General features: G+C 48.5%; 1 protein-coding gene and 1 pseudogene across 4 annotated transcripts in view; one reads left to right on the top strand and one right to left on the bottom strand.

The window, feature by feature from the left end:
* The window catches only part of O-fut1 (O-fucosyltransferase 1), a 211,244-nt gene that overhangs the window by 51,365 nt on the left and 143,822 nt on the right, over positions 1 to 16,057 (top strand). For all 4 annotated transcript variants that reach the window (XM_075677794.1, XM_075677795.1, XM_075677796.1 and 1 more), the window contains exon 3: positions 2,716 to 2,839. In XM_075677794.1, the coding sequence (XP_075533909.1) occupies positions 2,716 to 2,839 (124 nt within the window). The remainder of the gene's footprint in view (positions 1 to 2,715; positions 2,840 to 16,057) is intronic.
* LOC142566768 (N-alpha-acetyltransferase 25, NatB auxiliary subunit-like) lies at positions 7,702 to 16,048 on the bottom strand (annotated as a pseudogene).

Genomic DNA, 16,057 nt, shown 5'->3' with positions numbered 1-16,057 from the left:
TGGTGGAAAGAAAGTGCACGGCTATAGATTTGTATACTAAGTGCTCCTAACCGATGAGACGATGGTTGCAAACGTGCTTGCATCAGATAGCGACAGCGATGACAGCAGCGATGACACGGTAGAGAAGGCTGTCTGAATGTTGTCATCACAGGAGGCCCGGCATCATTCAGTCCCTCCGGGGCTTAGTTTTCACAAGGAACCTTCCACTGCACTACGTGGAGCACTTGGATGCCTTGGAGAATGATGTCAGCAAGCTTCGCGTAAAGCATGCATGGCTGAGGGACATAGGCTTTTCTCGTGCAAGCCACTGAAAAGTATGTGGTGAGATGCTTGTGACGATCTCTCCTCGGCGTTTCTTCTGGATTTCTCGAGCTGACAGGCTGCTACGGCAGCCTTCTCACAATTTTTAAAAGGCCCCTTTTGGGGCCACCAAAGCAATGCTTCAGTGGCGTTCACATATCGCTTGCCACCCATGCAGTTACAGTTTGCAGTTGTTGTAGCAGTGCCATTGTTTAACACTAACAGCTGTGGTTTGTTACACGCGATTGGAGCGCCCAGGAAGCAGTTAAACGACTGAACACAATCAGCAGCTGGGCGGAGGAAGGTAGTGGGTAGGGGCAGTGGCCTCCCCGCCTGTATAGTTTTCTCACATCAGCTCTGCCGTCCCCCTATTTTGATTTTTTCATGCAACCCAGTTATAACAACGGAATTTTCGCGGCACTTGAACATTGTTATAAGTGGGTTCAACTGTAATTGTCAAAGGGCAGCTGACTAAACATAATTTTATATTTGTTTATTTATTACTTATACAGGTTCTTAAAGGACCTTCGTACCCACTGTGATGGCTCAGCGGCTATGGTGTTGCACTGCTAAGCACGAGATCGTAGGATTGAATCCCCAGCCAAGGCTGCATTTCGATATAAGAGTGTGGTGCGTGACTTGAAAAAACAAACAGCGCTAAAAACAGTACAAAATAAAAAGACAGTGCATCGTCTTGTTTCTTCTTGTTGAGCCCTGTTGTTTAACGCTGTTTGTTTTTACAAGCGTTCATATAAGCAGCAGTGTTTACAAACCCACACTGAACCGTGCAACCCATTGTGGCCCACGCCTCCCCTTTAGGCTTGTCGCGGTGGCTTAGCAGCTAAAGTGATGCGCTGCTAAGCACGAGGTTGCGTGATTAAATGCTGGCTGCAGCAATTGCATTTCGATGGGGATGAAATGCAAAAATGCCCATGTCCAGTGCATTGGGGGCATGTTAAAGATCCCGGGATGGTCGAAATTTCTGGAGTCCCCCACTATGGCGTCTCATATTCATATTGAATGAGAAGAAAGGAAACTGAGGGCCCGATTTTTATTAGTCATATCATAAGAAGACAAATCATATTGTGATTTTGGCACTTAAAACCAAAGAATATAATTTTTAAAGGACCTTCGTGAAACAATAATGAAAGGGGGAATTAAAGAAAAGCAATCACTTCCACTGCACAAATATTACAAGAAATAAGGACAGTGCCTCACATAAATTGTGGGGTTCTCACCCGTGCTCTTGGGACAAAGGAACGACAACACAGTAGTGCAAACAATCACAAGGGCATTTATTGCACCTTTCATAGATCAATGCCTGCTAGCCGAGTTGCTATCCCCAAAACATGCCGATGGGCGCGCGACAAATCGCGGAAGTCGGATTCACCGCAACCGGATAGGGAGCGAACGTGTTCGCCCCGTGTTGGATCCCAACGCCTGGTCGTTCGCGCGTACGGTCACGCGAACGGTGGCGCGCTCGAAGGCGGCCACGCGAGACGGCCTCGCAGAAATATGGATCGGCGCACGCGTGGCACGTCCGCGCTGCTTGCCGACCTCAAGCCAAGGAGAAAGCGCCTTTTCCTTTCCGCACCCAAGTAACCCCGCCGTTAGATGGCGTTAGCAGCGCAGCACTCGCGCCATCTTTCGTACTGCGCTGCAACCACACCGACCGCCGCGGGCACCAGGCCACGTGGCGAAGCCGGATTACAGGAGACGGGAGCTATGCGGGAAAACAACATATCAGGGGACGCGTGACAGTCACGCATCCCCACAAAATACAACAACAAACCAACCAGAAGGCAGTTAATGCAAAAACAGTGAGTTCAACGTTTTCCCAGAAGTACAAATTTATCGCTATAAATTTTTTTGAGAAGCCTATGTAGATGCAGTGAACATCTCTTTACAAGCACTTCCAAATGTCCAAACTTTTTTAGTGTGCAGAAACCACGAACACAAAGTGGGAAAGACAAACACCTTATCCTTATGTTTGTCTTTTCCATTTTTTTCTACATTGTTCCTGTGCACTAAAAAAGTTTGCTCATGGAATACCAACTAGCTCAATCTCTCTCTTCGTTAAGCATTGCTACTGCGTTGTTAGTGTATTGTTACATTGTACTTATTCCTACAGGGGTATTCTGTAAGAGTCCACCTAGGGGACTGTCCATTTCGGCCGCTGCTGATCTGCTGATTGGATGGAGCTGTATGAGTGAGGAGGAGACGAGCGGCCCCAGCCAATCAGTGGCAGTTGAGATGGACAGTCCACTAGGTGGACTCTTACAGAATACCCCCCTGGTCAACTTCGTGATGCCACTGTAGGAGGACATGTGGATAGAGGAAGTGCCATGTGAACAGAATGCATGTTTCCTGCTGACGTGTACCTTGGGGTCTTTGTGTGCCTTGGTGACCTTCCAGGTGCAGGTGCCCTTTGACACATACTTCAAGGTGGAACCGCTCGCGAAGTACCACCGGGTGATCATCATGGAGCGGTTCATGAAAGATCTGGCACCCTCCATTTGGCCTCCAGGAAACCGCACTGGTGAGTAGTGCTGCTGCCCTGGATTTGTAAGTGGCTGTTGATGACCCCTGAATGTTAAAGTGCAATTTTCTTCTAGGCTTTAAATTCTCTTAAATGTAGTGAAGTGCATAAAATCCTTGAGTTTCATCTTTGGTTGGTGCATTCTGCAAGTTACTAAAATCTAGTTATCAAATTTTGGGGGTTGATGCTGGTCAGGGAGGTTATTCGTGGTTGGTACACTAAGTCTTTTTATTTGTCTTTGTTTTGCTTTTGAACAGTTATAAACGTATGTGCATTGCTGAAGAATGTTTTCAACTGTTCAGCATGATATGGCTGTAGTCCTTGAGCAGGCTTTGTCAGGGCTTTGGAAGTTATTGAATAATCTCTAATATTCTTATTATGTAAAAAGCATTTTAATCCCTGCATTACCTAAATATGGTGAACTTGCATGTGATTCTGAATTATGAAATTAGAGGGCTGATTTTTCGGTTTCAAATGAGGTCATTGGTATGTCTAAAAAGTTTAACAGTCCGAAAAAATGAATTTATGGATAGGCATCATTACACTGCTCTGCTAGCAGCCATTTCTTGGCTTTTACTCCAGGGTGGCAATATCTGCTTGAATTTTTGTCTTACGAACTTATTTTGCATTTCCCCGATGCAGAAACTGACTCATCTAGGGATGTGGCAAGTGTACAAGTTGCAAATGCAGCTGCACGGATGCATCACTGCTACTGCAATAATTCAGTCAGAAGGTTGTGATGATTTGTGAGGTTTATTGATAAGGCTTTGGAAGCACAGTAGGTGTATTTGCTTCTATACTTGTTATGTCACAGTCCAATTGAGCCACAACCAGCTGAGCATACACTTGTAATCCCTGACTCAACTTCTATTGCCTGCTGGCTGACAGTGCAAAAATAATGGCTGCTGGCCTACTTGCTCAAGCAAAAACTTCTGTTTTACACAGCTTCAATGTTATGGTTTGGAAAATTTTGTAGGAAAAGTTGTAGGTCATGTTCAGCAACAGCCAATGATGTCTGCGAGGTTATCTCTTATGTGGCACTCTCGTGGTCTTTGAAGAAAGCATGTGATATATGAAAACATAGCTGCATGACTGCTTGTTTTCACACCTGGAATGTTGCCCTGCAAATAAAAGGGAACCACAGTGTTTCCATCGACTTTGAGTGCCTGCCTATCGTTAATCTTCTGCGACCATGGTGGTGTTCCATCTTGACAAGAAAGACTGCCTGAATCCATGGACTGATTTCTTTTTTTTTTTTTACGGAGATGCAAGCTTTGTTCTTTTAGAGCGCAAGTGCATTTGATGCCATTTTTTTTTATCCCCACACACTTTCTTCACAAAGAAAAACCATGTTAAAGATAACATTGTTGAAACAACTTCAGCTGGTGTTTTAACACACTCACTTTTTCTAGAGAGGACTTATGACCTTAGGGGAATAATTAAAAATTTCACATAGGTGAACCTAATTAGCAAACTAATTCTCATTACGCAAATGCTCAGAGTAACTCGACATGACTGTGAACGATATGCCACTAGTAAGGTTCACAATTGTGTATCACTTTAAACAGACCTGGACTTTCAATGCATCTGTCTCGTTCATATATCTGTTGTCTCATCATGTTCAACAATATGCCTAGGAGAGTGTACAACACAGAACAGTACATCTATAGAAATTACCGGAGTTGCTTTTAGGCGCAAGGTTGTCGATTGAAGACTTAGATTCTTTCTGTTCGTCATTTGTACCAGTGTGTGTGCCTGTGTACCATCGCTTACCTCGTGACAGTAGAGTGTCTGTGTGAGAATAAGGTGGAAATTTCAGCAAGCCACATGGTGTGTGGTAGTGCCAAATAAAGAGCTAGGACTGCTTCATCTTTCATGCCAAACTGCGGCAAAGCGCAATCCACACATTCCGTTGCTGCCAAAAGATGATTTTGTGATTTTTGCATGTGAAAGAAAAGGTTCTCATTCAGCTGATTGTAGCATTATGTAGGTAGTAGTCAGATACATAGCAATATATTATTTCAGAAAATTGTCCTTCACCTTGGAATTTTGCAACTTGCTTGGTTTCTCACTTGTGTACCCATTATGAGTGAAAAATGTCCAGATAATTGGTCAACATCGTCTTATTTTCACTGCAGGTTTTTTGGCCAGCCTGCACATAAAAAAAGTGCATACAGTCAGCATCCAATTTTTTAGACCCCCTAGGGGCTGCGAAAACGTCCGGAAAATTGGGAAGTCTGAAAAAATGAATGCATGCCTTCTACTGCCCCCAAGGGCTCAAATCACCTCAGGCACGTCTGAAATAGCTCTGAAAACCTGCCAGTTCACTTATTAGGCACATTGGTGCTCGTACTGTGACAGGAGATGCGCTGCTGAATTTCATTACTGCATCTTGCTGCTGCATATTATCAAGCTTCTTCCTCAGATTAGTGTACTTTGCTTGCAATGCAAAGTACACAGCAACTTACTGCTTTGCCTGCTTCAACTGAGCACCGTCATTCAGCGCTGCCATGTCAGTCATATGGTTAGTGTTCAATTTATCGGCTATGACTACTAGGCTGGCTAAGGCTTATCTTGGCTTATGGTGGCCAGACATTCTGAAATTGAAGGTTTATGCGAGTATTATTCTGGTGAAGTGATGCCTCACATTTATTTTAAAATAAATAGGTTGAATTTTAAGACGCTATACACATACCTTGCTCTACTTTTCTTGCCAAATTTTTTGTGATCGCCATTGATATCATGATCGAATGACATCAACTTTTCCTGTGTAGCACCACCACAGGTTGAATGGCATTCGTTGCGCCGAATGTCATTTGAATCTGATGACATTAAAACATCCAGTGTGATGGGGTATAAGATAAGATGTGCACATATTCCATTATTGTCTATTTGCAAGAGGCTACAAGTAAACAAAGTAAACATATGCCTGTAAGAGAACTATGCGGCTGAGCATACCATGGCAACACTTTGAAAGATTAGAATTAGAAGCTAGATAGAAATCGATCTTTATGACTCATGTAGTTGGGAACTCCATAATGCACAACACCAAGTCTAAAGCACTGGTGCGAATTTGAGCATATGGCAGTAAGTGAGCTAAATTGTGATTGTCGCAGATATTAACGCGAGAGCAATAAGGGTCTGGTGCCCAGCATCCAGCTTCGGCAAAAAAGAATTTCGAACCAAATTCCAAACCACGCATACCCAATCACTCTTCTACCACGAAAGTTGCTCATACCTTGTCTTTCATTCTTTACAAAGTTATTCCTCGGAATTTTGAGAACGGCAGCCTACAAACAAGTGTAATGGGAAAAAAAAAATACCAACAGTGCATATCTTTTAATGTTGGCTCTTCTCAGACTGAAATATTAAAAGTTCGAAACAATAACAGGAGATTGACCCATGCAAAAGCCCGTGTTTCTACCAGAAAGTTTGCCTTCGTGCATAGCGTTCGCCGCCAGCGTTTTCTGGTAAACATTATGGTTAAATAAGCTGCAGTTGCCAGGAAGCATGAAAAGAAGTCACGGGTCTTTGAATGCTATTGTGTTCCACTCTTAGAGGTGAAGCTTAAGCGTCCTCTAACTTTTTTGTACTACTAGCCACTGTAGTGCGAAACAAAAGGTATTTGTTCTGTAGGGAAAGAAAAAAGTGCCAGCACAATAATTTTTTTTTAGAACTGACTGAGATAGCACCTTCAAGGTGATGCTAGGCCACTGTTAGTTCAAAAAGGTGTTATTGTAAACATGCAGTCGCTGCCATACATGTCCGCGTTAGGGTGCCTTGATGCCCATGTGCGCCGCTGAGGGTGAGGACATCCGTGTTGTCTGCTATGACGGCCGCCATTACATCACCCGTCACAGCTGGGTAGCATGCGAAATGCACTACCGCTTACAGTGCACCGGATAAGTTCGGAAACAAGTGTACATTAGCGAGCTTTTTTTAAAGCTTGGACAGCGCTTAGTACTGTTGTTGCCTAAATGTTTATGAAGGGAACAATGTACTCTATATAAGCTGACAGCCTGCACATGTGTTATATGCTAGAGGTTGACGTAGACTTTGTTATATTAAAAACGAATCCTCTTCCTTACGCTGGAAACGACAAAGTTTCGATAAGGCTAAACCCTTACTTGTTTTCCTCGTAAACTCTGCATTCCAAATACACAAAGAATCGTTTAAAGCACTTATATACATGTCAACAGCAGCAGTATATGTACCACCTACCTAAGCGCGATTACGGTGGCTTATTTTGCTAAGTTTGCAAGCAGTTTAATTATTTAATATATATGGCATCATACGTATTGTACACAGGCTAAAGTGCTGAGGGCCAGTATGGTGCAAATATCCTGCTAAGATGAAATGACAGCTTCTTTATCATTACTATGCTTGTTCAGAGGCTTGAAATACTGAATATATATATTTATATACCTACAGTTAAACCTGCCTATAACAAATCTCCATACAATTAATTCCTCGATATTCCAGTTTTTATATTCCCCACCATCACTCCATAGAAGCACATGTGTTTGTGACCTCTATGTAACAAAGTGGCAGCGGGAGACACCCTGGAAATAACGAAATCCCTTCGCCGACCACCTATTGGATTTTTGCCCCAAATTTTGTTATTCTAGCGTGATCAGCAGTTGTATCCATCTCGTACGGATGCCCCACAGACGACAGAGCATGAAGCGGTGTCATTGTGCTTGGCGCGCACGTAGTAGCCCCGGCAACAGTGAGGTTTCCGTAGAGTGCTGCCGCCGCAACATGCAGATAAGCACGGCGCAACACGCCCCGGCGACAGCAAGGTTTGCACAGAGTGCCGTTGGCACAGAGAGTAGGGAGGGACGATGCTTGTCCACGTGTGTCTAAGCGTGCATTGATGCATCCCCTGGGTCCCTTGAGCCGGTCGAGAGAGAGTGTGATTGTGAAGAGGAAGAGGCGCTAGACGCCACACGTGCATTGAGGCATCCCCCGAGTCCATTGAGCAGGCCGGCAATGCGATTCTTGATGATAGTGATCTAAAGAAGGGAAAGATGCTTGATTCTGCAACCCATGAGGGAGCACAGCGAAGCGTTGCCGCAGTCGTGTACTTATTTCCTCCTTTCTTCAAACATCCCGCCGCTCGTTTAAGTAACGTTGCTGCTGCTTGCAGGTTGCCGGTGGCTACCGGTGGCACGTCGGCAGGGCCACTCTTTAGTAGCTGCAGAGGTCTCTGCACTTCACTTCATTAACCTGACACCCGGTGACGCTACTAAGACAAGGACTGCTTTTCATGTGTCATGGAGTTGGGGTCACTCTTTGTCTCTTCGTTTTGGATGCCTTGCGCGCTTGCTAGTCGGCTCCTGTTTCTACTCATCCAGTCACTTTGGTGTATCATTCCAAGGATGAGTACCTCGAAGAAGAAACGTAAAATATTTATTCTTGAAGACAAAATGCCCATCTTACAAAAATGGCCACCACATAACCGGTATCGCTGGAATCGGTCACCCAGCATTGAGTGGCCAGTCTTGGCAATAACGTGGGTGCAGCGGCTTCCCGGTCATATTGGACAGCATGCTTGGCACAAGGCCAGGAGAATACTGTCACCAGCCATTGACACCGACAAGACAATTGCTAGTTGCGCGAAATGTTGGGAAGCAATTTTATCTCTGAAAGGGAATGACCGAGGATACTACCCTTGCTGGCTGACTTGCAATACTGATGCATGGCATAACGCTTGTGTTTCTGTCAAATAGACGCAACCTTGAATTTTTTGTCGTCTGTATTAGTATGTACTTTTATAAGGAATATTAGATATAACAAAGTATTTTTTGTGGCAGCTTCAAATTTGCTATAGCAAGGTTCGACTGTATCATCATCATCATCATGCCTGGTTACGCCCACTGCAGGGCAAAGGCCTCTCCCATACTTCTCCAACAACCCCGGTCATGTACTAATTGGGGCCATGCCGTCCCTGCAAACTTCTTAATCTCATCCGCCCACCTAACTTTCTGCTGCCCCCTGCTACGCTTCCCTTCCCTTGGAATCCAGTCCGTAACCCTTAATGACCATCGGTTATCTTCCCTCCTCATTACATGTCCTGCCCATGCCCATTTCTTTTTCTTGATTTCAACTAAGATGTCATTAACTCTCGTTTGTTCCCTCACCCAATCTGCTCTTTTCTTATCCCTTAACGTTACACCTATCATTCTTCTTTCCATAGCTCGTTGCGTCGTCCTCAATTTGAGTAGAACCCTTTTTGTAAGCCTCCAGGTTTCTGCCCCGTAGGTGAGTACTGGTAAGACACAGCTATTATACACTTTTCTCTTGAGGGATAATGGCAACCTGCTGTTCATGATATGAGAATGCCTGCCAAACGCACCCCAGCCCATTCTTATTCTTCTGATTATTTCCGACTCATGATCTGGATCCGCTGTCACTACCTGCCCTAAGTAGATGTATTCCCTTACGACTTCCAGTGCCTCGCTGCCTATTGTAAATTGCTGTTCTCTTCCGAGACTGTTAAACATTACTTTAGTTTTCTGCAGATTAATTTTTAGACCCACTCTTCTGCTTTGCCTCTCCAGGTCAGTGAGCATGCATAGCAGTTGGTCCCCTGAGTTACTAAGCAAGGCAATATCATAAGCGAATCGCAAGTTACTAATGTATTCGCCATTAACTTTTATCCCCAATTCTTCCCAATCCAGGTCTCTGAATACCTCCTGTAAACACGCTGTGAATAGCATTGGAGAGATCGTATCTCCCTGCCTGACGCCTTTCTTTATAGGGATTTTGATGCTTTCATTATGGAGGACTACGGTGGCTGTGGAGCCGGTATAGATATCTTTCAGTATTTTTACATACGGCTCGTCTACACCCTGATTCCGTAATGCCTCCATGACTGCTGAGGTTTCGACAGAATCAAACGCTTTCTCGTAATCAATGAAAGCTATATATAAGGGTTGGTTATATTCCGCACATTTCTCTATCACCTGATTGATAGTGTGAATATGGTCTATTGTTGAGTAGCCTTTACAGAATCCTGCCTGGTCCTTTGGTTGACAGAAGTCTAAGGTGTTCCTGATTCTATTTGCGATTGCCTTAATAAATATTTTGTAGGCAACGGACAGTAAGCTGATCGGTCTATAATTTTTCAAGTCTTTGGCGTCCCCTTTCTTATGGATTAGGATTATGTTAGCGTTCTCCCAAGATTCCGGTACGCTCGAGGTCATAAGGTATTGCGTATACAGGGTGGCCAGTTTTTCTAGAACAATCTGCCACCATCCTTCAACAAATCTGCTGTTACCTGATCCTCCCCAGCTGCTTTCCCCCTTTGCATAGCTCCCAAGGCTTTCTTTACTTCTTCCAGCGTTACTTGTGGGGTTTCAAATTCCTCTAGACTATTCTCTCTTCCATTATCGTCGTGGGTGCCACTGGTACTGTATAAATCTCTATAGAACTCCTCAGCCACTTGAACTATCTCATCCATATTAATCTGTATGAAACGACTGTATGAAAGTTAGGAAAAAATCTGGATTGTTAACAATGGAGGCTGTCCTTGGAAACAATGAATGTAGAAGTAAAGTTATGTTGAATTCCAATGGCGGAGTCAGAGCAAGTTTTTCTGCTCGTTTCGGAGCAAGTCTGTTCCAATGGCAGAGTGAGGGCGGGAGTAAGGTGTTCCAATGAGAGAGTCGGAGTGGATTCAGTGCGGGAGTCATTCCGTGGAGCAGAATAAGATGCTCCACCAAAATCGGCGGAGTGGACCGGAACTGTGTGTGACGTATTTCCTTTACCACGTTTGTCTGCTGGCAGGCGCCACTGGTCACGACTCGCGAGGAAGCAAAAGCTGCTGCACGCTTGGCAAGATATCCATTCCGCACTTTTAAAAATACAACAGGTGAACGGTGCTGAAGAGACAAGTGACTGGTGCGGCGGTGCTGGGTGCAAACAGTGGAAGGAAATGACAACACGCAAGGCATCCTGGGTAACTCGGCGATAGAAGTTCCGCTTCCGCCTTGCTCCGGCGGTGCAGGTTGTGTTCCACTCGCGGATTTGGAGCCGTTGTCCTATGCCAGAGCCGAGTGCTCGCTCGCAGAGTCCGTCGGCTGCTCCGACTCCGCCATTGGAATTCAACATTAGGTTCAGCAATGTAGTACCTGTACCTTGAGGTGGTGTTTAATTTGTATACATGCAAACTCTCCCAAATCTTTTGTGAAGTTTATAAATCTCAGGTCTCGAGAGACACATGAAGGCTCAATGAACAAAGAAACATTTCATACAATGGCAAGACAGGACTGGGCATATATCTGATGCTTGCATGTGAAGTCTGCAAAGAAGCTATAGTCCTGCATGGCTTTGTTAGCATGTAAGTCCTACGGAGACATGATGCTAGCACACTCTTGGCTTGTCAGGCCGCGCCGGTGTGAGGACCGTAGCAGCAGTTAGCAGAGGCCAAGGTGGATGCATAACACTGGAAAGGGGCATAGTACTGCCGGCCACAGCAACAGACCGGCACGCAAATAAGCTGGTTCCAAGACCTCGCACGGCACAGACCGTCCTGTTCTCAAGTTTCAGGAACACAGGCCTGCTTGTAGACGGCTGCTTGGCTTGCCCAAGATCACGAGGCCAGGTCAGGCAGCGCAAACCGGTGTCGTGGCCACTCATCCAGTGCCAGAGAGGGACTCGTCAAATTCTTTCACTTACACCACACCAACACTCATGCACACTCCACCACGAAGTTCAGACACCTTATGTTCCTATCACAATAGTAGTTCTGATGGTCTTTTCTGATGGTGTATAAGAAGGGAACTTGCTTCGAGTAAGTTCATTCAGTCAGATTCCTTAAGCAGGCAGAATCGGTAATAGTAGTGTCACTGAAAAAGTTACTGTCACGATCCACCCTGGGTCGTGAACAAGGGAGGGCTTGTGGCACTCTCCGATAGACGGACGCTCCGCAGCGTGGTGGTGCTGAACGATGACTGACCTTGAAAATCACACTTTTGACTAGAGGGACCAGGTTATCCCCAACTTTTGATTTCGGCACTGGCCGGCACCTCCATGCTGAGCTCTTCATTGACCTTGTAGAGATCGACGATCCACTGGAAAGCAGCCAGCAGGGCCCGCAGGCAGCCACCAGAGACAAATGCACCTAAGCGGCCAGGCTGAGGGCAGAGCACTGGGTAGGGCTGGGGGTGTGGCGGTAGGACATCTGCCTCCAGTGCCACCTCGTACAACGAGTCCAGGAGAGAGGTGGCCACGGCCAGCGGGCCACCCGTCCCACCGGCACTGGGTGCCCTCTCCCCATTGGCCAGGGGCCGCTCGCTGTCGTTTCCCACGTAGTCGCCGCCTGCCGGTGCCAACGGGCTCTGCTGCTGTGGCTGGGACAGCAACTGCTGGGAGCACAGCTGGTGGCAGGCGGCCAGCAAGCGGAGCAGCAGATTCCGAATGCGCAGCCACACCACCTCTTCCTGTCGTGTCCTCTCCAGGTACTCGTCCAGCAGTTTTCTCCGAGTGGCACTCCATTCCCGGAAAATCCTCACGTCCCGATTGTCCGTCAGGGCACTCCACTCCATCTCGTCATTGACAGGGCCGATTTCCATGCTCATCAGCATCTGCTTCAGGGTCTCCTGGCTCTTAGCTTCAAGCAACAGCTCTAAGATCATCTTGTCAACAGTCAGAAGTGCTAAGTGAAGAGAGTTGTTCAGCCGCTCACGAAACCTCATCATCTCCTGAATCTTTGTGAAGGAGCCGTACTTATAGCAAGCAATGAGGTAGTCTGTTGTGTCCTTGTAGTTTCTAGTGAAGAGCTTCAGTGAAAGGTTCATGTTGGTGTTGGCTGCCTGGAAGTGGCCTGCCTTCAGGTACACAGGTGTGACCAAGTAGCCCAGCGTGTCATGCTGAACATGCTTGATGTCGAGTAGCTCGGCAAAATGGTGGCATCGGCCTGCAGACCCAATGCAGCCGTAGATTTTGAGCAAGAGTAGCTTGATCTGAAAGCAGGAAGGACTGTTGAGCAGGGCTTTCTCCAATGCGACCAGAAGACGCAGCAGCAGACTGCAGTCACCTGATTCTTGCCAGTACTCCAGCAGGAGGCAGCCAGCTAGGACGGCATAGTTATCCGCCGGCTGGAAGTCTGTCACCATCAGCTCCGCTCCAAACTGTAGACCGTGCTGGTAGCTGGCAAAAAGCTCCCTCACCACATGTAATCGGTCCTCTAGAGAAAGATGGCTGCCATCGTTTGAGTAGTGCTGCAGCTGGCAAATGGTCAGATGCCTCTGCATAGCATTGACGTCGGGAGACCTTTGCCAACTGTCGGGCAGTGCCACTTTCAGCGATGCTTCCATCCTGTCAACCAGCTTGACAATATCTTCGTTGATGAAGGAACATAAGCCGATCAGATAGGACAGGTCTAGTAGGCAGGATGGCTTGTGGCTTGTTCTCTTGAAGAAGTCCATCAGCAAGTCCGCGAGTACTTCCGGACTGGCCTTCTCCCTGATCATGACCACAACGTGAGCCATGCAAGAACCTCGGAGCAGTCCGCGTTTCTTGCAGCTCTCCTTGAGAGACTCTATGAAGGCCAAGGCTAGTGCGTACGTGTGGTCAGCTGCCAGGTACAGCTCCTCGCCATCACTGTCATCGGTGCTGGTTTCCTCGGGCGCCCAGCCGGAAGCCTGCAGCTTGTCCACACTGTCCAGGTACTGCTTGTAGTACTGCCAGTTGTCAGGGTTGCTGAGCAGCAGTGACTTGCAGGCAGAGTTGACATCGGGCCAGCGCCCCAGCTTGGACAGCAGCTCTACCTTGCGCTGGTGCACGAAGTCCAGGTACGAGGTCAGGCTCTCTCCCAGTGGCCCATGAAGGACATCCAAGGCCTCCTGATATTTCTCTTGCATCTCTAAGACCAACAGGTAGAGTTGCACTTCAGCCTCGGCCTTGATGCGCCTTTCCTTGATGAACTTGTCAACCATGCGCTGCGCGAGGAGGAGAAGGGTGTTGCGCTCAGCAGGCGAGGTTGCAGGCTGGTCCGCCTCCAACATGAGGCTCATGACAGCCCAGAAGTAGTACGGGTTCTTGTGGCGCAGCCGGTGCAGTGCCAAGGCAGTCCGCCATTGCTCTTGGGGCCGCCCCACCCGTACATAGCCCATGAATAGGTGTGACAGGAGTTTCTCGTTCTGTGGCTCCTTCTGGGTGGCATGCTCATATGCCTCCACCACCAGCTCCGGTCACTCGAGTTCCCGGTAGCAGAGGGTCATAGCCTGCAAGGTGGCATTGTCGGTGGGGGCCTCAGTCTGTAGCTCTTTGAGCACTGACAGGGCCTCATCCAATCGCTACAACCGCACAAGAGCACCAGTCGCTCCCAGCAGAGCACCACCTACCTCAGAGGCGGCAACCGTAGCCAGTGGTGCGGCACCCGTTGGACCGGTGTCGAGCCTGGCACTACTCGCAAGGCCGACTACTACAAACCCTCCGGATGGAGCAAGGCTGGCTCAGGCAGCACCCGGCGTTGCCACACCCGACCCATCAACACCGGTGACCACGCGGAGTACTGGACGGTGGAGGCCACCAGGCAACCGACGACCCCTTCATTAAGTAAAGAGGAAGGGTTGCCTCCCTGTCGCCAAAGCGAACGCTGACCTGTGCCTGACCCTGGACCTGGGAGAGTTGCCCGGAGTAGCTGTGCAGCATCACGCCCGAAGCCTCGACGGACACGCCGGGGAAAGCACGCTTGAAGAGTTTCCCGGCCATTACTGACACGCTGGCCCGTGTCCAGCTCCATGGAAATGGGGTGCCCGCAGATTTTGACGGTCAGCATGTACGGCGGCACAGACGACAGTACAAAACCTGTGTGCCACATGTCAAAAATCGGCGGGTCCTCGACCACGACGTGGAGCCTGGCCGCGGAAGAACTTGAGCCTGTTGCCGCATGCCTCCGCCGCATACGCTTGCAACGGCTACCCTGGCCGCGGGCTTGTGTTGTACCTGGGCTTGAATCAGGCTGCTGCTGCTGTTTGCTGTTAGTCCTCCCCCTTCGGCATACACGTGCGAGGTGCCCAGTTTTCCCGCACGTAAAGCATTGTGCTTGAGAGAACTGGCACTGTGAGGGGGAGTGGGCACCACCACAGTGACCGCAGGTAGTGACCCTTTGTCGCCAACTCGTTGACCGCCGCATCTGCCGACGGTGAGCCAGTCGCATGGGAAATCTCGCCGGCATCCTTGGCGGCAGCTTCCATTGCCAGCGCTGCCTTCACGGCGTCGTCAAGTAAGGGGTCGGGAAGCTCCAGGAGTCGCGTCTGCATGGCGGGGTTGTTGATGCCGCAGACGAAACGGTCCCGGAGCAGCGAGTCCAGTTGGTCCCCGAAGGCGCAGGCACTCGCTAACCCTCGTAGCGCAGCAACGAATTGCCCGAGGGTCTCTCCTTTCTGGCGGCTCCAGTTGTTGAAGCAGAAACGCTCCGTTAGGGTGGACGGTGCTGGGTTAAAATGCGACTGCAGTATGGCAAGCAGCTCACCCAGCGTCTTAACATGTGGCGTGGCTGGCTTGAGAAGGTCGAGCAAGAGGCTGAAGACGCGGGACCCGCAGCTGGCCAGAAAAATGTCCCGCTGTTTCGCCTCGGGTGTGTCATTTGCCCGGAAGAACACGTGGACTTGCTCCTCGTAAATTTGCCAGGCGGACCCATCTCCCTCGAACGGCTCGAGCCTTCCGTACAGCGGCATGGCGACAGCAATGGGGGGTGGTGTTTCGCCGCTCGCGGTGGCGTGGGACAATCTGCGGGTACTCATCGCCATCCTCGTCGCCAGTGTCACGATCCACCCTGGGTCGTGAACAAGGGAGGGCTTGTGGCACCCTCCGATAGACGGACGCTCCGCAGCGTGGTGGTGCTGAACGATGACTGACCTTGGAAATCACACTTTTGACTAGAGGGACCAGGTTATCCGCAACTTTGAAATCCCCACAGATCCTGACACTGCCATCTCGCTTGAGGACTGGCACGATGGGAGTGGCCCATTCAGATGTCCTTACGGGCACCAGGATGCCCTCTCGCTGCAACAATTCCTCTCCATGTGGTGAGGGAGCTTTTTGCCAGCTACCAGCACGGTCTACAGTTTGGAGCGGAGCTGCTGGCGACAGACTTCCAGCCGGCGGATAACTATGCCATCCTAGCTGGCTGCCTCCTGCTGGAGTACTGGCAAGAATCAGGTGACTGCAGTCTGCTGCTGCGTCTTCTGGTCGCATTGGAGAAAG

The sequence above is a fragment of the Dermacentor variabilis genome, unplaced genomic scaffold, assembly GCF_050947875.1.
Source record: "Dermacentor variabilis isolate Ectoservices unplaced genomic scaffold, ASM5094787v1 scaffold_13, whole genome shotgun sequence".
NCBI lineage: Eukaryota > Metazoa > Arthropoda > Arachnida > Ixodida > Ixodidae > Dermacentor > Dermacentor variabilis.
The sequence above is the reverse complement of the archived record's forward strand: the minus strand, read 5'-3'. Positions and strand labels throughout refer to the sequence as shown.